A 22,534-nucleotide genomic window follows, 5' to 3' on the forward strand; every position below is an offset into this window, starting at 1 on the left:
GCTTCCCTTAGTGGTCCATGATGAGGCTAGTGCAGATATCATCAGGAGGAAGCACTGGGAAGCTTTTATAGCAATTCAACATCACCATGGTATCTTTTTAAAAAAAGATTTCTTAATTCACTTTGTATAGAGAGGGCATGTGTGGGGAGGCATGCGAGCGGGGGCGGGGGGGGGCAGAGGGTGAGAAGCAGACTCCCCGCTGAGCACGGAGCCCGCCAGGGGGCTTGATCCCACCACCCTGAGATCATGACCTGAGCCGAAATCAAGACTCGGTTGCTCAACTGACTGAGCCACCCAGGCGCCACTGATATCTTTATTACATTTTACAAAAGCCTTAGTCTGAAATGGATTAGGGGGGCATGGATATAAACTGGTCTTTCACCAGAAATGGTTTGAGAAGCACTACACTAGGGGAGAGAGGAGAACTAAGATGTGAGGAGCTGGGGTCCCTGAGTGACTGTGCGGAACGGAGCTACACCTTCAACCTGGACTGCTTGGCTCAGACCTCGTGAGCAACTCATCTTCAGTCTTCTCTAAGCCACTAGCTGCATTACTGCTGGTCTCTTGATTGAAGCCAACTAGCTTCGCCCTACCTGACCCAGCAGTGCTCGTGGCTGTGCGATGGGGCAGGAGTGTCCATGCAGCGTTGCTTCCACAAGTGAAATCCTGCCAGACACCTAGACGTGCACAGAGGAGGGGGAGCGGGGTGCAAACATAGCTGTAATTAAAACCTCTCTGCCAGCACGCTTAATTACGTGAAGAGAACAAGCTGCAGAATAAACATAGAGTATGAGAAGCCCTCCAGTGCGCATGTATACATATGCATATAAATGTGCAGGAAATGTCGGGAAGGATGTCATTTTGCCAGAAGGAAATAAAGCAGAACCTCCAGGGAGGATAATCTCCAAAGTTGTTTACTACAGTTTCTTTGGTAAATCATCTCTGGTCTTGAAATAATAAAGACCGTGAACACAAGAAGAAAAGAACCAAGTTTTAGAGAAAAACAAGATTCTTAGAACACATTTGATCTCAACTAAACAAACTTCAAACAAGACTTTATAAAATGCTTTAGGGAAACAATTTCTGAAAATTTTAAAAGAAATCTTTGTCACAAGGACTGCTAACTAAACACAAAGGTTTTTTGAGATTTGTCCAAACTGTTAATTACAGGTACAAAGTTCCTTCTGGAAAACATGCTACTGAAACTTTTCCTCTGAAATCCAGGTGTCATGCGTCCACTGGTGTAAAGCAGGCAGGGACACAGCGTGGGAACGCAAGGAGCCAGCTGCAGGCGGCTGAGACCACGGCTCCTGTACCAGCAAGAGGACCCTGAGAACTGCAGGGTGAGAGCGGATAACAAAATTATAAGAACAGTTGTGTCGGGAGAGAGATTTCAGAATTCTTATTGAATTTCAGAAGTTCATTCCCTGATAGTGAGAATTGGCCAAATGTATATTCCACACCTTTCCATAGCCAGCTTGGTGCTGTGAGCCTTCTTGAAGTTCATTTTCTAGGCACCTGCCAACTCCTGCCATCTCCAACCAGGAGATTCTGCCACCACCACAGAAGTCTCTGTCCTGAAACACACAGAGGCCCGGAAGAACTTGGGTCTGGCTGGATTTCCTGCTCTCTAACGTGCCAGGGCCTCTGGCACCTTCCCTCCTGCGCTTGGGCCCACCGGGCTCCCCTGGGCCCTCCACCTTTCCCAGGGTCTAGGCTCCTGGGCCCCCAGCCAAGCTCCCAGGCCCCTCACCCCCGCCGTGTCCCCCCATCTGTAGAGGGGGCCACCAAGGCCCAGCTGGGGGGGTGGGTGTAGGCAGAGGAGGGGCCCCACCTGGCAGCTGAGGGTCAGCCTCCTGTCCCCTGGGCGTGCCCCCCCACCTGGACGTGCTGCAGGATCCTCCGGGCACACCAGTCCCCCAGCTCCGCGTAGTTGCCCGCCAGCTCCTTGTCCGCCTCCCCGAGCTGGTCCACCAGGTTGAGCAGCATCATGGGCACCGCCATGGACTCGGAGGCCGGAGCCCCGGGGAGACGGGGCCGGCCCAGCCCCGACGGATCCTCCCGCACCCAGTACACGATCTGATCCATCATCTCCACCGCTTCCTTCTGGGTGAGGAGAAGGGAGGAGAGGGGAGGCCCAGGCCGAGGCCGCAGCTCGTGCGGTCTGGTCTCTCAGGTCCTGACCTGGGGTGGCAGAGCCTTGTGCTCCCACCCACTCACAGGACACCCTCACCAAGGGCCTCCTCCGGGCCTGGGCAGGGGTTGGGTGCTGCGGCCCGGGGTGGATCTGCCCCACCCTGCCTCGGGGGGCTCCCGGTTTGTGGGTGCGGGCCACTCCCAGGCAGTGAGGTCGGGTCTGAAAGCACAACGGGCTGCAGGGAGGAGGGAGAGCTCCCTTCCAGCCAGGGCTGGCTGTGGAGGTTGAGGTGTAAAATGAACAGGACCTGCAGACAGGGGAGGGGGTTAATTTGCTAATATTGGGCTTGTTTGTTTAGCTTTGTCATATTTCTAACTGAAGCGTAACCTGCATCCTGAAATGTACAAATCCTAGGAGCCCCCCTTGGTGAGAGCAGGTCCCACTTGTAACATTCTGACCATGTGTCTGTCCTTGAGGGTGAGGATTGTTTCAGTTGCTTTTGGAGCTTGGTATACAGCAGGTGGTCAATAAATGCTTGTTGAATGAAGGTCAGAAAAGGGGTGAGGTAACACAAGGATTTTCTGGCCTGTCTTGCCTGAAAAGAAAAATTGGGGACCATGTTTTTTTTATTATATATTTTACAAATCTTTTTTTTTTTTTTAAGATTTTACGTATTTATTTAACAGAGATAGAGACAGCCAGCGAGAGAGGGAACACAAGCAGGGGGAGTGGGAGAGGAAGAAGCAGGCTCCCAGCAGAGGAGCCTGATGCGGGGCTCGATCCCAGAACGCAGGGATGATGCCCTGAGCCGAAGGCAGATGCTTAACGACTGAGCCACCCAGGCGCCCCTATATTTTACAAATCTTTTAATCAAAACAATAATAATGTGCTCTGTGGAAAGAAATTAAAACAGTTCACTGATGCATAAATCAAACTAATAAGTATATAAATCCAAGAGAAGTCCAGGTACCCTCACCTCTGAATATCTGTGTCCCCCCAGTTCATACACTAAAATCCTAACCCTTGATGTGATGGCATCAGGACGTGGGGACTTTAGGAGGTGATTAGGTCATGAGGGCAGAGCCCCCAGGGATGGGATTAGCACCCTTCCGTCATGTGAGGACACAGCAAAAATGACCATCATCTGTGAATCAGGAGGCGGGTCCTCACTGGACACTGGCTTGGCCAGCACCTTGGTCTTGGATTTCCCAGCGTCCGGAACTGTGAGGAATAACTGTGTGCTGTTTATAAACCACCTTTATGGTAGTTTTGTTACAGCAGCCTGAACAGACTAAGACAATGCCAGTGGCCCCTCCCAGGTGGGACGTGAGCTGGCTAGAAAGGGGCTAGGGCAGAGAGGGCTGTGGGTGCGAGCTTGGGCTAGGGCAATGAGGGAAGCCCAGACGCTGGCCCATGAGGTGGGGGGCTGGGGACTGTGATCTTCCAGGTAAGCAAAAGACTTCTTTGGGATCTCAGAGGGGGGTGTGTTGAAGCGCCAGGGCTCCAGAAGGCAGGGGCACTAAGAGAGGGGCAGAAAGGAACATTTTCAACCCCCTACTAGAAGCCCACAGGGCCCCTGGAGAGAAGCCCTAGGCTGTCCCCTACCCTCTGGGCCCAGTATTAGATGTCTGAAAACACCTGTGGCCTTGACTTTTACACAGGTGAAGCTTGCATGAACAGAGCTTGCACATGTTTTAAGGAAAACTAGGTGGAATTCTCAGTGGCAAGCACATCATGAAACCAGCAGAGCAAATGAATGGTTCTTTCCAAATACCTGGCTTGTGAGCAGAGATGGCTGGGCTGGCAGTGGGGGGGGGGGGCAGCAGCATCACACCACCTGCTTAGAAGCTGCATTCGGGGTAGAAAAATAATTGACAGATAGATGACAATGGGACCCTGTTCCTTGCTGTTGTAGCACATCGTAGCCTATGAGGTCCCAACCCAAGCACTCCTGGGGCCCCTGTGCTCATCCTTCTGGGACTGGGCAGCTGACCTCACAGCTGAGCCTTGTTTGTGTTTTGGAAGGTCAGGAAGCCAGGGGCCTGTCCTCACTACCTGCCTTTTCGGGGAAATGATCATTAGAAAGAGGGCCAGCCACTGGCCAAGAGGACTGACCTCCCCACTCCCACCCTCACCCAGCCCAGAGAGGCTGGCTGATCCTCAAGTTCCAGAAGCCACTTCTGTCACTCTATTCCTGGTCCCCAGAGGAGAAGCTCAGGATCCAGCCTGGTGTTCTGCTCCCACCTGGAATTCAGACTGGGGGGGAGCCCTAGCCAGAATGGGAGAAGGTACCTGGTTGAATGACCAGCCTCTTCTGCCAAGGGGCAGCTCAAATTTCCAGGGAAGCCAGCCCTCTCTCATTAGGGCACCTCCTGTCCCCTCCAGGCATCTAGTAAGGGGGGGCACAAGATAACACCTGGACCCCAGGAGGGAGCAAGACCTTCAGAGCATGGAGAGAGGAGTGAGGGAAGAGCTGTTAACCTACACTTTGACAAAATCAGTCAAGAACACCAATGCCATTGAACATATTTATTGACATCTACTTGATGCAAGGCACTGTGCTCGATCTGGTGGGGGTCAGACATGAAGGGTCACCCCTGTCTTATAAGAGCTCACAATCTAATGGGTGGGGGGCAGGTAGGGAGGGCGAAGCTCTAGTGCAAGGCTGATTATAGTAAGTGCCGTAAAACAGACAAGTTCAGGAGATCAGGGAGGAATGAGAAGAGCGCCAACAACTGAAACATGGACCGGGGCAGACACGGCTACCGTTCTTAGATATGCAAAGAACACTGAAGGCCAAGTTAAAAGAGATTATTTCTAGTTTTGAAGGTAAACACCTAAACTGATACAATGAGAAGCACACAATATAAGTATACTAGTAACAGAGAACTTCTCAATTCCCCAATCTGACAGGTTCTCTGGAAGTGGCGAGATGCTTCCAAACTAAACAACAGGGTGGGTGTTGATTTAAACTCATTTCATGGGACAAACGGGATCCGTACAGGAACAGTACCTGCACAGAAAGGCATTGGTCAAACTCACTGAGACTAAAAGGCATAGATTTTTACCCATCTGAGTGAACGGAATATAGTACCACATTTAAACAGGTGTTTACGACAGTCAGGTGGGACTTGGGCCAGGAACTCGAGCCGGGTAGAACATGAGGAAAAACAGGCGTGTGATTCTTCTCAGGAAGCAGCCAAGTGGTAAAAGGCAATGGACTCTTGACAGATTGCAGAAAGCAGAGACCCACTCAAGCTGGCTCAGGTCAAGGGACACTACGGTGGGGACATGAATGAACTGATGGGGGCAGTTGCCAGAAATCCAAGAACATAATGAGGACAGGAGTCCCTCGGGGTGCTGGAGTTGAGGCAGCTCTGGAGTGCTTAGCAGGAGCCCAGAGATCTTCAAGCTGGTGCCACCCATGGGGTCAACTCCTCTAAATACCGTGTGGCTCCCTCTTTCTTCCAACACCAACTAGAAACTTCTCTCTCATTTTTCTTGTTTGCACTTCACAGACAGAGAACCTGAAAGGCCCAGCCTGTTGTCTCCAGTCAGCTCTGATAACTGGTTGCTGCCCTTGAATCAAGTGTTCAGTTCTGGTTTAATTAATGTGGCCAAAAAGTGGGTGAGGGTCCCAGGGCACACAACAAGGCTGAAGCCCTGGGCATGTGGGATGCCAGCACTGTGACTGGGTGGGGTTCACTGTGGAAATGCAGACGTGGGTATGACACAACTCATCAACACAGTTCATCTTAATAAGCAGCAAAAATGGTAAACAACAACTTTCATTTAAAAATTTCAGCAAGTATTCAAAACTTTCATAAAAGCAATGGAAGGTTTCTTTCAGAATATAAGAAAAGGATCTACTTCTAATGAGAGTCCGCGTTCTATGTAACCCAACTACTCTTCGTTTCCCTTGCGAAAGGAATGTGTGTGATTAGAAAGAAACAACGAAATGAGGTAGATACACAAATGCATAGACGCGCACACACGACAGGAAGCTTGATCACATTTTGCATCTGACATAGCAGTATTACCTACGGAATCCAAGGAAATCCACCCCAAGTTACTAGAGGCAAAAACTGAACTTGGCGCAACTACAGGACACACGTTAAAGCCACAGACTGCTTGCGCTGGAGAGAGCACGGACGTCACCCGCAAACACAGTGACAGAAAAGATGCGGTCTTTAGTGTTAACTCTAGAAGAGGGTTTGTTTCAGAGAAAATGCTAGAACTGAGAGTGGATAAAGTCAAGGAGGGCATGACAGGATGCCAGGACGCCGCATCCTGGCGGGGGAGAAATGGAGCAGTGGCGACAATGCTAAGTTCTGAGTTAATACTGTGTCTGGATCCTTCAGAAAAGCTGACAAATGACTAGTGAACGAGCAAGAAATGGCAGAGTACTTCCAGTGAAGGTTGCCAGACTTGCCCCCTGTGAATGTCAAATTCTTTACCAAATGACAGTTGTGTCGAACATGTCCTGACAGCTTGAAAAGAGCAAACTGATGCAGAAGGAAGCAGTGATTTCAGACGCAGTTTCACAACTACTGCAAGAACCGAAGCCACAGAGCAAAAGGAGCAGCTATGTAACAAGTGCTGTTGGCTTCTCTCCAGCCTGAGGGGCAGGGTGGAGATGCCACAAAGAGCCGCTGTTGTGGCCTGGGGGCCATTCCAGAGTACCTTCTGGCTAAGGTCACAGGGGTCACCAGGGGACCCTGCTTCCCAGGATGGGGGCCGAGAAGTGCCTCCAGGTGTGCCTGCTGGGAAGCTCTGCCTCAGCCTCGGTAGGCCCATCAGGAAGGGCACACCTCCTCTCCGGGCCCACCAGCGGCCCCCAGGCACAGCTGATGGGAAGTCACACCACAGCCCCAGTGTGGCTGGCTTCCACCTGCGGGCTCCGCGGATCACTGGAGGCCACGTTTCCGGCCAGCCCTTGCTGCTGTTCCTCTTGGGGAAGGCTGTTGGCGGTAACAGCCTAGCCCCAGGATGACCAGCTTCTATTTCTATGCCACATGGGCCATCAGAAGGGCACCGTTGCCCTCCAAACCCCTGTTTTATTGCCCCTCCTGGGCATGGCCGCTGAAAGTCATGGCCCGGGCCTGTGGTGGCCGGGCTTCTATCACCGTGATGCACAGGGCATCAGAGGGGCACGGTTCCTCTCTGAGCCTTTGCTCTGTTGCTCCTCTTAGGTGTAGCTGCAGGAGTAACATCAGAACGCGTGGGTGAATTTCCCCCTAGTTGCCCAAAACAAAAGCCACCAAACCGATCTCTTTCTAGTTCCAGAGTCACTCACTAGGAGGAGGATGCAATCCACACGACAGCATCAGTCAGGTGAGTCTTCTTGTGTTCGACGAGATGTGTCTTGGGTGGATCTGCTGCTCAGGCACCGAATCCATGCCGGGCACGGCCAAAGCTCCCAGGAGCTTGAAGGCCAGCCAGCTGCAGCCAAGACCACGTTTGGACCACCCCATTGATCTAGTTGAGGCCCAGCCCTGCTGCTGACAGGTAGGGCTATACTGAGAAACAGTCAGAATGTTCTGGCCAATCCGAGATGGAAGTTTCTCTTGCGTGTCTGCGTGGCCAGGTTGGATAGTCAAGTACTGCCCACAGACATGCACAGAGTCTGCATCTTGGATGAGGAGAGAGCCTGCTTCTTGGGCCCATTCCCATCCAGCCTGCCCACTTGGTGCAGCCACCTTCTGGTGGGGGCAGGGCTTTCAACTTTTCATTTGTAGTTAAAATTCTAGAAGAGAACATCATCGTATCTAAGTACTGAAGTAGTGAAAGTTACGGCTTAACGGACAACGGTGAGTGCTCGGATATGTAAAACTGAAACCTCGCACGACAAAAATGTAATAAAACTGCTACAAAGAGCAAAGCAATAAAATTGGAAAAGAGATCATCACAATTGATATAGAAAGAACCACTGTATAAAGTCAATATATCCAAAGGTAACTTGATAACCAGTCAAAGGAGATGAACGTACGATTGCGTGCAAGAAAACAGGAACACGATTTAAGTCATTGCACGAGAGAAAGAAGATTAGACTAGGAGGCAGGAGGCCTGGGTCCATCCCCAGTTCTTGTCCTAATGAGTCATAGAATGACAGCAATAATTATGGTGATGACAGCAGAGGACCTTCACTGAGTGTGCACCTTCGGGCCAGGCGTGGCGTCGCAGTTCTCACGATAACCTTAGGAGGTAGTCCTGTGATCACCCCTGTTTTACGGAGCCCAGGATGGAGGGTTGGCTCCATAGGAGGAGAGGCTATCGCTCCCGAAAAAGAGGCATCACATCATACTTGAGTCCTTGAGCTTGAACAAAATAGTGCTGCTTGAGGACAAGACCGAGTAACTGAAACAGACCCCAACTGATGCTAGCTTTGGATGCACATGGAAGTCACCAGAATGAACTAGTTTAAGCAAAATGGATGCCAAAGCAATTTAACCCAGATTCAGTTCTTATTTCTGGGAGTATGACCTCACAATGGGAAGTTACAGATGCTTCAAAAAAGTCTTTTAAAGGTCATTTTAAAAAGCCAAACCCATTAAGTGGTTATGCTGTAGAAACAAAACAAAAACACCTATCCCAATGTTATGTGAACACGTACTTATGGCTTGGGAGGAAACTTCCAGTGAGAGCCTTGCGCAGGGATTGTCACAGTGCTGCATGGCACACAGCTTAGATGAATAGAAGCCACTGGATGTGCTTTGAAACTGTCGGATGACTCAAAAGGGGCTACGTACGAGGTTGGTAAAGATGGTGAGGTTAGAGATGCGAGTGAGGATTTAGAATAAAATGATCTTGTGGAGCGGCGTGAGGGAAAACAGGAGTATTTTCTAAATTAATATATTATTCTATGTAATATGTGATTTACAGTATGTATGTATAACTGAATTAATAAATTAAATATTATAAGACATTTGAGTATTCTATTTACATCCCTAAAAATTTATAAATTCAAGTAGGCCAAACAACTTCGGGGTTCTAGCTTGTCTTCAGGAAAGCTGGGGTCACATTACATTGAGGCCATCATTGACTAGCTCTGTGTCTGGTTCCCGGAGGGAGCAGCTTGGAGAAGAGGGCCTACAAGCCCCCCTCCGCCCCCACATGCAGGTTTCTCTTCTCTCATTCTGTTTCAAGGCCCATGGATTTAAATACCTTGAAGGTACTTTACGCCAGTCACACTAGTCCAAATAAATTAGAATGTCGTAGAAGCTACTCTCGATAGGCAAAATGGGAAACACGTACACTTATAAATTGCTGGTGACGGTATAAATTGGATTCGACCTTTCCGACGAGAAAAAATAGAAGCGCTACAAAACTGTTCATCTCCTTTGACTCTGCCCTACCCCTCTAGGGACTCGTCCGAGCAGGCAGCCGCCGCCCGCCGAGCGGCCACGGGCCTCGGGGCCTCCTCTAGTCGTGGTGGCTCGGCTGATGCTTCTGCAGCGCCGACCGCCTCTTAAACACGCGGCCACACTCCCCGCACTCGCAGCGTCTCGCTCCGCTGTGGGTCCTCCGATGGCGACTCAGGCCGGAGCTCCTCCGGAAGGCCTTCCCGCATTTGTCGCACTCGTAGGGCTTCAGTCCGCTGTGGATGCGCCGGTGTTTGATCAGGTCGGAGGGCCCCCGGAAGGCCTTGCCGCAGTCGCCGCAGCCGTAGGGCCGCTCCCCGGTGTGGATGCGCTGGTGCTCCAGGAGGCTGGAGCTCTGGCGGAAGGCCTTGCCGCACTGGCCGCACTCGTACGGCTTCTCGCCCGTGTGGATGCGGCGATGCTTGGTGAGCTCCGAGCTCCTCCGGAAGAGCTTGCCGCAGTGGGGACACCCGTACGGCTTGGCCCCGCTGTGGATGCGCTGGTGTTCGGCCAGGCCGTTGACGCCGCGGAAGGACTTGCCGCAGTCGTCACAGTCGAAGGGCAGGTGCCCGGTGTGCACCCGCTGGTGCTTGAGAAGCTCCTGGCGGTCCAGGAACTCCCGGCTGCACGCCTTGCAGGCAAACGGCTTTTCGGAAATGTGGAGCTTCTGATGGCGAAAGAGGTGGGTGCTCACCTTGAAGGACCGCCCGCATTCCTCACAGTCAAAGGGCTTCTCTCTGCTGTGGACACGCAGATGCTGACTGAGGCCTGCGTTCTTCTTAAACCTTTTCCCACATTCCTCACACTCGAAAGGCTTCGCCTCCCTCTCCATTTGCTCCCTTTTCTCCATGGCATCTTCCAGGGCTCGGCTGGGGCCAGGCTGGGGCTCTGCAGCCATGTGGCTCTTCCGGTGCTCATTGAACTCAGAGACCCCCCTGAAGACCTTCCCACAATCACCACACTCCCAGCCCTTCTCCTCACTGTGAATTCTCTGGTGCTGCACAAGGAGGACCTTAAGCCGAAAGGCATCCCCACACTCTTTACATGCAAAGTGATGTTCTATAGGCAGGTTTTGAAGGCTACCTCCCCTCCCCTCGGAGTCCCTGTTCTGTTTGACCTCGGGACTGGGCTCACCGGCCCGTGGGGAGCTGGTGGATGCCATCTCCTGTGGCTGGGCGTCTTCACCCATCGTCTGCTGTTCAGTCACCAAGATGCCTTCGGAGATGAGAACCACAAAACACTGCTACCCTGCAGAGGAGGAAGCAAGGATGTTACTTTCCTTTGTCAAGAATCGCACTCCTCCTGAGACAGCTGCTGAACACAGGGCCTAGAGACGGCGGAGGGAGGATGGCTGGTGCCCACCCAACCAGAAGCAGGGACTACAGACGAAAGGGGCAGTCAGGCCTCATTGCCGCACACTCCCTACCACCTGCTATGGTAGAGTAGCAGCTACTCCCCCGCCCCAAAGGCTCAGCTGGACTTCCCCCACAATTTTCTGATTTGTCAGGTTTCTTTTTCACTCACCAGAATGCTTCGCTCAATCTGCATTAAGGGATGGGGCAGATACCAGCAGCACGTGTCCTCACACCAGGAAGGATTCAAAACGGGAACTCCTGCTTGTGGAAATGGAAAAGGGTTTTGCTGGCAGCCAGAGATGCCATCAGAACAGAGCCGGAGTGAGGCAGGGTCTTCAAAGATGAAACCCTTTTAATCCACAAACTAGAGCTTGGTTGTGCCCTCAGGCAAGTCATTCATCCATTCCAAATGCCTTCCCCAAGGGCTGGCTCCCTCCAGGGAATGCATGAGGCAGACCCCGGCCCACCCAGATGGAATGCCAGGTGGTCATCCTGAAGAGATGATCCTCCCTTTCTCCCTATTCACACTCCTCAGCGTCTGCACATTGACCTTCGTACTGTCCTGAAACTCCCAAACCTGACCCTCAGCAGCCTCCTATCTTAGGACCCCTCCCCACCTCACCTGTGTAGCCCCTGATAGGGCAAGAGGACCCCGCTGTGTCAACCTCTCTCTCAACGATAAGCTATAATAAAATGGCCATGTAATTTTTGTGTACTTTGTGATTTTTAAAAAAAAAAGTTTTCTAAATGATAGTGGCCGGTTTGTTCTGATTTCTTTCCCAATAAAACACTGATGGGGCTTCTTTCCATGCCATTAGGACTTGGAAGGGAGCCCTGCTACTTTGAAATGTTGACAAAAAAAAAAAAGAAACGTTGAGGGTGACAGACCCTTTGTGTTTTCTTACAGCCGATCCCCAGGGTGGGGGTATAAGCCCCCAGAAGGCAAGCTTGTGTAGGGCTACTCAAGGTGGTCCTCTTCCCACGCCCAGTTGTGTAGGACCACACAGCTGTGCGGAAGCTGGTGGAAGGGTTAGGGGCATCCTTACCCACGGAGGTCACATTCATGTAATATGCCAATATCCTCTGCTCGGTGTCCGGTCTCAACCACTCCTTTTGTGAGGTGCTGTATCACGTCGTCAAATGTCACTGAATCCTGAAAGAATTCCCAGGGATAAGTAGTCCATCTATCCATTCTAGGATGAGGTGGGGGCAGCACTAGTAATAGCAGGGATAAGAGGTGAGGGTCTGGAATGGGTGTGCATCGCTACCGTGGAGATCTAAGCACAAGCCCCAAGAAGTCCTGGAAACAGAATCTGACCAAGCATCAGAAGACCTGGGCCATGGCCCTGGTCTCACACTGTCTTCTCAAGGGACCTCAGTTCAATCACTTTCCTGGATTGAAATGCAGCTCCCCCACCAGCATAATGGGAATTACAACCCCAGCAGGCATCCATTTCTTGGTAGACTCAGGAAGAAAGCAGAGGGAGGACAGGCATTAGCTGTAGTTCAGGTCCTGTAGTGTGTCATGCTGGGAAAAGAGGTAAGAGGCCACGGCCAGAATCAGGGAGCAGAGACAGATTCTTAAGCCAGGCAGAGGGAAGCACAGCTCACCTGGGCCTCAAGTATCTCAAGAGGGCCAGCCAGGACCTGGTCCATCCTGGGGGAGGGCAAGACCCTGGGGGGTGGGGGGCAGGCAGAGCTACGGAAAGTGAAAAGAGCCATGAGTGACACCAGCCTTGCCTTTGGGTCCCCTAGGACAAGACTAGTGATTTCCTTTTCCCTGGTTTTAAATCTTATTCAGCCTTCTCTTGCACAGCAGCTGAGTGACAAGCCAGAGCATGGGTGTGCCTATGAAAATATACACAAACACTGGGGGAAACAGACTGGCAAAGAATTAATACGGGCAGGCCAGAGGGAACCCAGACAAGACAAATGAATGTTGGGCCAAGAACAGCCCAGATAATATAGACACAGATGGAGAGCCAATGGTAGCGAGACTGGCTCTCTGAGACAGGGCGGCCACAGGCCTCCTAGCAGCCAGCCTCAAAGAGTTCAATACTCACACTGCATAGAAAGGAAGCGTCCCCAAAAGAATATCAGAAGAAATCACTAAGTAAGAAGTGAGAGATCCTTCCAACTTTGTAAGGGCAACAAAAAATATCAGGCCACTGGAGCGAAGAGAGGCAACAAAAGAGCAGGATCCAGATCTTGTTGGCCAGAAGCAACTCAAACAATTAACCAGGTGACAGTGAGACAGATGCAGATAAGAACATTTCTGTGAAATGTTTGACAAAAAGAAAAGTTGAACAAAACAACTAGATCTTCAAACACCAAGTTGCTAAATAAAAGATCTGAACAATATGTACAATTTACCTTTTACTTCCAGATTGCAAAACATATGAAATGTTGTAATCATATTACCATAAGTGTGTGTGCATCAGAGGCCTCCCATTTCAGCGAATTCAAAGAAACAGGAACAGTTTCTGTTCTGATGTCAGGTCAATTCAATTCAATTCGTAACTAAATGAAAAGGGGGCATTTTTACACTAGCTCAAGGAGTAGAAGACCCAGACACTCCAGAAAGACTTTTACATAAAATCAGATATTATACCGAAAGGCGTAGACAGATACTTCTACTTCCGGCCATGATATGGTAACAAAGAACAAACAATGTCCTGCCATAAACAAGTATAAAACTGGACAAAATAGATTTGAAACAAGTTTTCAGATACTGGGCAGCAGGAAGTGAAGGATCACCATCCTGAGAGAAGAGAAACAACTAAGATGAGCCTTATCATTGTCAGAGTTCTGCCCGGAGGCAATTTCCAGACTGAGAGTGCAGAGAAAGGGGACTCAAATAGACCTTGCTGGCTTCATCAAGACACAGAGTAGCATTCAGGACAGTTGATGCAGCTAGAAGTTGCAGAGTTCCACAAAGGAGGGAGCTTCACAGAAAAAAAGAGCTCCAAAAAATCAGCATGAGGTTCCCCTTGAGCCTTTCCTGACTCCCAAGCCATGCATACATAATAAAACTCCCAAAGACTAAGAAAGAAATGGCCAGGAAGCTTTAAGCTGAACAATTCCCGGGACACACACAGCTAGGGAGATGTTCTGAGTCCAACCAACCAGAGTAGAGAGTCCTCAGTGATCACTGGGGCATTTAGTAGAGAATCAGAGGGGCCGTGCCTTAGTAGTGGGACTCACCAACTCCTGGAGCCACAGCTACCATGAACCTGCTCTAGAAAAGCTTAAAAATAGGCCTCAATGTGATGAAACTGTTCCACAAATAACTACCTCCCCAAAGGAAGTCCAACCCTTTTCAAAGTGAAATAACAAAACCTAGACACTCAACAATATAATCTCTATGATGTCCAATATCCATGATCAAATTACTGAAATGCCAAGAAGCAGGAAAATGTGACCCATGGCAAGGAAAATCAGGTCAACAGAAATACTCAGAAATGGTTACTGGTAGAACTTACAGACAAGGATAACAGCTGGTTTAACTATGTATAAGTACTGAAAGAAAAACAGAAACATAATGAAAAAAATGGACAATATAAACAAGATCCAAATGGGGCTTCTGGAGGTGAAAACTACAACAGTTAAAATGAAAATGTCACTGGATGTGATTAATAGCAGAGTAGACACTGACCCCCGTCCCTCCAAAAAAGATTAGAAAACTTGAGAATATAGCAATAGAAACTATCCCAAATGAAGCTCAAAATGAAAAAAAAAAAAGATATTTAAAAAACAGTCTCAGTGACCTGTATATAACAGAAAATCATCTAACACACATGTAACTGGAATCTGAAAAGATGAAAAAGGGGAGAGGATAAAAATACAGTTGAAGAAATAATGTTTGAATTTCCCCCCCCCCAAAATCTGGAGAAAACTAGATCCAAGAAGCCCAGCCAACCCCTACCAAGACTAAACAAACAAACAACAAAACCGAAAAACCACATATGTACACCAAAACATGCCATAATAAAATTGCTGAAAACTAGTGACAAAGAGAAAATCTTAGAGCAGCCGGGGGTGGGGGGGGGTGGGGGATAAAGATAAGCGTAACTGTGGGCTTCTTATCACAAAATGTGCAAGCTGAGGCACAAAGATAAGAGCAACTGCAGACTTCTTATCAGAAATGTGCAGGCCAGCAAACAATTGAATGACATTTTTAAAGTGCTAAAGGAAAAAAACCCTGTCAACCTAGAATTCTATATTCAGGGAAAATACTCTTCAAAAATGAAGGCAAAATAAAAACTTTTTCAGACAAAAAGCTGAGAGAATTTGTCACCAGCAGACCTGTACTATGAGACATATTAAACAAAGTTCTTCAGGTGAAGGAAATGATACCAGATGGAAACCTGGATTGACACACAAAGGAATGAAGAACACCAGAATGTAAAAACAATTTTACCTCCTTTATTTTTAAATCTTTAAAAAATAACTGACCATTTAAAGCAAAAATAATAATAAGGTACTGTGGGGTTTATAACATACATATAAGTAAAACATATGATTGTGTGTTTTAGGAAGCTCTCTGAGACTCTGATGCATGCTAATAAGACAGGAGTGGAGATAAAATAAAATTCTAAAAAATAATACAAAAGAGTAAAGAAACAAAAGAAAAAGAACAGAGGATAAATAGAAACAAATAGCAAGATGGCAAACTTAAATCCAACCACATAGATAACTAAGTTAAATGTAAATGGACTAAACACTCCAATTGAAAGGTAGAGATTATTTGACTATATTAAAAAACGATACTCAACTCTATGCTGTCTGTAAGAAATTTTAAATATAAAGACTTTAAATGTAAAGACATAGATAAATGAAAAGTAAAAGGATGGAGGACAATATACTATAGGTCTAAATAATCCCAATGTCAAAAATGAGAGAAGGAGGGGGTGAATGATCAATGTGGAAGAGTCCTAGAACTCAGAGCAGGAAAAAAAAACTGGAGAGCTTAAACATAAAATCAACAAGTGGTAGAAAACAAGAAAAAAAAAAGAAATAAAAATGAAAAAAAAATCAACAGGTGGCTAACACGGATGACACACAGACTACAAAAATGCAAATCCTTCATAGAAGATGGAGACAGACAGTAACTGTTTACTAAAAAATCCAAAGAGAGTAGGGGAAGGGAAGAGAACAGCTAAGTATATATTTGCATTTCAGGAGAAAAAAGGAATAAACGGAGTGACTTGTAGCTAAAATAAGCACACCTATACTGTAATGTGCACTGCACTTGGGTAGAGTCTAGATTTAGAAAGGTCTTCTGCTTTCTGTTTCTGTAACATGTGAATTTTTAGTAACCAAGCTGCATTTCTTTGGTAATCAGAAAAGAATAACAATTTAAAAAGATTTGGGTAGACTTTAGATAAGAAAGATTCTCACATGCGAGGGGCAGGGCTGAGGCCAAGGAGACAACGGGGGAATGGCCCTCGAAGCTGAGCAACATCCTGAGGTATCCACGTGGCCAAGGCAGACACAGGGGAGAGGGGCTGATGGGAATGTGCGGGAAGTCCCAGAAAGCTTAGAGATAGGACCATGGGGCTGGGACTTCCTGGGCTCGTCTTCCCAGACTCTCAGTGCCTTAGATGGGTGTGAGCAGAAGACCTCCCTTAGTCTCAACATCCACAGAAGCCCCATTCCCATCTTTAACCCACTGCCCAGCACAGGTGCTTCCCTGGTGTGTGCGTGAAGCCCCAGGTACCCTGCAGCTAAGCCCTCTGTGTCCCACTGTCATCTGGGTAGGGTCCCCTCTGAGCAGTTGGGATTCTTCCTGGTATACACTTGATGCCTTGTTTGACTCTGGCTTCCAATACAAAACAAACCGGTCATAGATTACTTACACAATTCATTAAGAAAACTTACTTCCATTGACATTGAGGTTTTGCTGCAAGTGGAATGGACAGAACATCTCACATTTACCTTCTGAAAAAGGTGGCCTGTTACAAACTTGTCTCACTGTCCTCAAGCCAGAGGCCTAAGGCCTTAACCCCTTACAAAGACCCTGGCCCAAATCCTGCACCCTGCATCTCAGTCATTCCTTCCAGACACCTTGGCATTCATTCTGCCCTAAATATGCCAAGGTGATTCCCCACAGGGCTCTGAACATGCCACAGGTAGTTCCTTCTAAGCATTTAGGCTTTATTCAAGTGACGTCCTCAAAGTATCTTCACTCTTGAGCCCAATCACCATTTACTCATAACACTTTTCACTACCTAAAAATCACCCTCTGAAATGAAATTGTCTGTCTTTACCTCACTCCCCAGGAGAAATGCCACCTACCACAGTATAGAGACCTTCTCTTTCTTGGTCACCCCTGAATCCCCAGCATCTGCAGGAGCCCTGGCACTGAGTGGACATGGGATAAACTGTGGGAGGAGGGGCGTGTTAAATGGAGCAAACCTCTAGTTACAGAGTACACACTACATGTTTAGTACTGTGCTTCTCCCTTCACATAATTCAATCACCACAATCAATAGTTATCACCACCTCCATTTCACACAGAAGGAAGTCATGGATCCAAGAGGTTAAGTAACTTGCCTAAGGTCTAGCTCCCAAGATTTAAGACTTTTTGAGCCACATCAAAGAAAGGAAATATGCAGCCCTCTAACACCAGGCCATATCCAGAGAATAGGTAGTTACTGAATGTCCTCATAGCCTCATGGTATATATGGACTGAGGGGACTGGCTTTAAATCATCCTGTTGATATACCATCAGAGAGCCTCACTGGGCAATAGTCAAATACATCATTCTCTCTCCCTCTCTCTCTCTCTCTCTCTCTCTCTCTCTCTCTCTCACACACACACACACACACACACACACACACACACACACAGTTCTTCCAAGCCACCCATGTTTAATTGAGCACATCCTCCTGAAGCATTCTATTTAATCGAGCAGATCCTATCAAAGTGTTTTTACTTAATTGGAATGATTAACTGTTGAAATCCCAAAGCCACAACCCCCAAGTGAATTATTAATTATCCTTTCTTGTGTAGCAATAGGAATGGCCCTTTCTGTACCAGGCTTGCCCAGGGAACCTAACCTGAGAGAACTTCACATCACCACACACAGTAACAGCACTCATGGACATACAGAGATCATTTAGAAAGTGCTCATAAAAATAGGAGGGAAAAAGTGAGCCCTGCTTTCACAAAAGTAGCTAAGTTCTGCATGATAAAATACACATTAACCCCCACTGCAGCTAAAAGTAAAATTATCACCAATCCCAAAGAGCATCTGATCATTTAGAAGCCATGCTGTACCACCGCTCTACTTTGAAATGGTGGAACTAATCTGGAAAAGAAGCTGGATGCTGTGACAAAAGTGATAAATACAGATGTCCACTGCCTTCCAAAAGTGGACCTTCAGGGGTCAAGGTCAAAGCAATTCCAGGAAGAATATGAAAACCATAGTAATGCACCTGATGGATACAGAGGAGGATGCTGACCTTGACCATAGGGCACTTTCATTCACCCAAATCTTGTAAGGTGCACTCCTACACCCACCTGGGAAATGGCGGCTTGGAGAAAGATTATGGGAAAACAAATCTCTGTCTCTTAATATAAATAATATTATCCTCCTTCTTTAAGTGGGATCTGAAGTGTAGTCTAATGACTATACACTCCCAGAGAGTGAAGGTCCTATCAAAGGTTGCTTGCAGATTCTACCCTGGACCAAGCAAAGTGCCACAGACACTGCAGCTGTTTGATGACCACAGGGAGATCCTCTCGATGCTAACCCATTGCCTGACAATCTACAACACGAGAGCTCATATGACTGCAGAAATATTCCTGATATGTGCTTTAGATGGCAATGTAAATTTTAATCAACTTATTTAAATCAAATTCTTCTGTATAGAACCGGAAACATTAAGAGAACCAAAATAACCATTCCACTTTGATATGAAAGAACAGAAATTAAGAGTTGAATTCAGTGGAGACAAAAACCAACCCATGTCAAAAAAGTAGTGAATAATTAGGTGTCTTTTGGTTGCATTTGAGCTCAGAATCCCTCTTCAGAATGTACTAGCGAAGTTTGCATCTGAGCCTAAAAGATCACTATTTCATCAATTCCAGGTTACAAACAGCCATGCAACCTCCCTAGCACAGGTACCATTCTCCCCTGGGCAGTGGGGCAGGGGAGAGGCAGCAAGGCCACCTGAACTAGATCCATCTAGCAGCTTCTAGAAACTTCTAAGGGGTGCCAGAAATATCTGGACTCCCTGCAACATCTAAATAAGGACCTGCAGCAGAATGTCCTCAGGCCCTGGAAGACAACAGGTAGCTCGTGGTGTTCAGTTCCGTTCTGGGCCAGAGCAAAAATGCCCTGGAGGGTGTCTTTATAGGTCAGACAAGAGACTTCACTCTTCAGCATCTAATTCAGATGGGTGCCTGTGGCTTTCTGTCCCATGCAAATGATTACCTAGATTCCCAATTCTCCTTACTGGGTATCTGTCCTCCTTTGAGTCTTGTTGCTCAGATTAAAGAATTGTCTCTGGGCAAAGATGGTTCAGTGACACTGACATATGTGAAAATGTAAGCGCTTCCAGAAAGGAAAGGATATTTCCCACCATCTTGCATCCTCACCCATGGAGCCTTCTGACAGCATGACCAGCTTTAAGGCCAGCAAACATAATCTGTAAACTCCCAGACTTACCCAAAAGAGACAGGCAAGGATGGCTCATTCTGTCTCAGGCCGATTCTGAGTGATAAGTCAGACAGGTAAGGTCCCACCTGTTGGGACTGAAATAATTCAGGAGGAGAAGCAGACTTGGGTGCACCTTCCAGGAACATGTCTCTTTGGGTCATGAGTGCTTGACTGAAGGACAGGGTGAGACAACACACACTGCCAACATCCCAATCCAACCCAGCCAGGCAAGGCCAGGATGCTGACCCAAGCCTCTGGGCTGGAGCTGAGGTTGGCCTTCATGTGCTCTCAACTTGTCTCATCAGGATGTGACCACGGAGGTCTTATCGGGGCCCACCCTGTATTGTGCAAATGCACTACTGCTAGAAGTGGCAGAATCCAAAAGAGTGGAGAGAGGGTGTTTCACCAGGAAAGTCTGTTTCTCTTGGGATGTTTGTGTCTGTGTGTGTCTTTTTCCGTGTGCGTGGGTGGGAGGCATCTGTCTCCATCTTCCCTAGTTTTCCTCTCTCACTTTGCCTGGGCACCTGTCCCTCTCTGTTTAGGTTTCCGTTTTCTTTCCCTTCTATAAAAAGCCAGAAGGTAGACCAGAAGGGGATTTTGTAGTGTTTGTTGTACTTAACTGAGAAAAGGTTTATGTTCCCCTTTTTCCAAGAAGACGCATGGCATCTTACTAAAAATCAAAATAAATTATAAGTATAGGTTCGTTGAGGTTACATTGGCCTGGATATGAGAGAGTCTACACAGGTATGAGGGATGCAAATTTGGGGAGCCCAAGCAGGTTAGGACCAGGGTTGGATCAGTGTGCTAGAATCCTGGCTTGGGGTTTGCTAAGAATTCAAGGGGCGGAGTAGCAAGTGTGGGTGGGCCAAGGAATCTGCATTTGCAACCAGCACTTTGGGAACTGGAATGTAGAACTGTGCCTTGTTAGTACTGGGCCTATCTAGAATCTGGAGTCTTCCTCACCACCAGCACTCAGCAGACAGGATTCAGACCTGTGAGCTTTCCTGTATGGGATTCCACTGTCTGTGCTGATTGTCAGACTTCTGGGAAGAGAAGTCACACTATCTAGTGATTTTCCAAGGGGTCTCTCACCCAAAGAAGGCTGCAAATCACTGTTCAATAGGATTCTAAACATAGATCCAGGGATATTTTTGGGGAATAGACTGGACTGTGCCAGGCACTGTGCAAGCTGCTTCTACTTAAGGGCTCAATGGGGGAGGGAGGATGGGGAATGGGGTGAGGCAGCATTAGTACCCAGAGGGGGTGCTGTTCTGGCAATCTCATCTGAAATCCTTTGGTAAAGGAAAAATGTCGGGTCTGAGGTTTAAGAGAAAATATTTCACTGACCAAGGAGACTGGAGGGGGCTGGCAGCCAGGCTAGGCCAACGCTGGCTGGAGGGCGTCAGTTGGAACAGGGTGGGACCTCTGGGAAGAGGGCCAGGGTTTGGGGGGGGGGTTGTTTGAAAGGGACCATGGGCTTTGGGCAGCAGGCAAGTGTCTGTTTGTGGGGGTAGGATGGAAAAAGACATGTAATTAATCACCCAAATATAGACCAGAGGCAGCAAAGGAGTTAAGGGGGAGGCACAGAAGCAGGAGATGGTGGCCCCCAGAAGGGCGACAGAAAAAGCCCTGTTTAAGACCTAGAGCCTTGAGCTGATCCTCACCCAGCAAGCACTGCCCCCTCGCGTTCCCTCACAGATCTTGGGCTCTGGGCTATTCCAGCATCCCTCCCCACCAACCTGAGGCTCAATCCCCACCCAAAAGGAAAGGAGGAACTCCATCAGCAGGAACCGTTCCCAGCTCATCCACCCAGAGCCCCAGACTTCGGCTCAGCCCCTCCCCCAGATTGGGGGAAAGCCCTTTAACCTTCCCAACGCCCCCTCCCCCTAAGCCTCCATTGCACTTGGGGCAGGGGTCACCTCCTTCCCATAATGACCAGTTCCCAGTTCCTAGTGTCCCCCCAAAAGCAGCGTAGGCCTCGGCTACATCCCGATTCCCGCCCCTGACCGCCGCCCCCCACCCGCCGCGAGAAGGCCTTCGGGCCTCCTCGTAGCGGCCATCTGGGACTCGTCCTTCACTCTGATGGCCTCAGGGCTGAGTAGCTTCTTGAGGGCCCAGAAACGCCCCCCCAAAACGTTTGGCCTCCACCCATCGCACACTCTGCGGAACACTCATGCTAGCCCCGCGCACTCTCTCCGGCCGCCCCCTTGCTCATCCTCCCGTGGCCCAAACGATCAGCCCAACCCCGCACATCCTCCCGCTCCCTGGGCACATCCTGCCGTGGCCCTCACGCTCACCCTGGCCCCGTGGCGGCCGACGCGCAGCCCTCGGTGGAGCGGCGCTGGCGCGGCCCAGGCAGGCCCGGCGTGGCAGGAAACGCCACGGAGCCGCCAGCGCCTGCCTGAGCCCAGCAGCCCCGCGGCGCGTTTCCGGAGCCGCGGGCGCTGCCGGGGGTAGTGGGGGAGCAAGGCCCCGCCCTGGTCCCGGCCCCGCCCGGCCAACCAGCCGCAATTGGTCTGGAGGGGGGGCGGGGCGGGAAGGGGGCGGGGCTGAGGCCCGCGGGGAGGGTCAGGCAGGACCGCGGGGGATCTGCGCGTGCGGGCCAGATGCCTAGCGGAGGGGGGAGGACTCGAATGAATGTACGAATGAATGAATGAACAAACGTAGGAACGAACGAATGAATGAATGGGCGAAAGAACCAACTAGCCCGTGAAGGAAGGAAAGAAGGAATGGAAAGAACCCCGCCCCCTCGGGCGTTCTTCTGGAGGGGAGTGAGGGTGGGGGGATGGGAACAGAAAGCAAAGCAGAGCAAAGCCAGATCTCAACGGAGGGGCCAAGGCGCCTCACTGAGTCACCGATGCTTTTGGGAGCCCTTGCAGTAATAGAGCTGTGAGCAAAGCCAGGCCTCATTCCTGCCCTCAGGGGGCGCGCATTTAGCGCCCAAGAGCTCCTGTGAGTGTGTGTGTGTGTATGCGAGCACGTGTGTGGGAATGGGGGTAGAGGGGGAAAGTATTTG

General features: G+C 49.2%; 1 protein-coding gene across 3 annotated transcripts; it reads right to left on the reverse strand.

The window, feature by feature from the left end:
• Positions 1 to 4,651: 4,651 nt before the first annotated feature.
• Positions 4,652 to 21,929, reverse strand: ZNF275 (zinc finger protein 275). 3 transcript variants are annotated; one of them, XM_040627106.1, is made up of 4 exons: positions 21,816 to 21,929; positions 11,900 to 12,006; positions 11,023 to 11,114; positions 4,652 to 10,746 (listed from the first exon to the last, which is right to left on the reverse strand). In XM_040627106.1, the coding sequence occupies exon 4, from the start codon at positions 10,685 to 10,687 to the stop codon at positions 9,560 to 9,562; it is 1,128 nt and encodes a 375-aa protein (XP_040483040.1). In that variant the 5' UTR covers positions 10,688 to 10,746; positions 11,023 to 11,114; positions 11,900 to 12,006; positions 21,816 to 21,929; the 3' UTR covers positions 4,652 to 9,559. The 3 variants fall into 3 exon arrangements, with proteins under 3 accessions (XP_040483040.1, XP_040483032.1, XP_040483036.1); XM_040627098.1 differs by having other exon boundaries at positions 11,023 to 11,111; positions 21,816 to 21,925; XM_040627102.1 differs by lacking the exon at positions 21,816 to 21,929 and adding an exon at positions 12,465 to 12,546 and having other exon boundaries at positions 11,023 to 11,111.
• Between the last annotated feature and the right edge of the window lie 605 nt (positions 21,930 to 22,534).

The sequence above is a fragment of the Ursus maritimus genome (assembly GCF_017311325.1).
Source record: "Ursus maritimus isolate PB19 chromosome X unlocalized genomic scaffold, ASM1731132v1 scaffold_X1, whole genome shotgun sequence".
NCBI classification, from domain to species: Eukaryota; Metazoa; Chordata; class Mammalia; order Carnivora; family Ursidae; genus Ursus; species Ursus maritimus.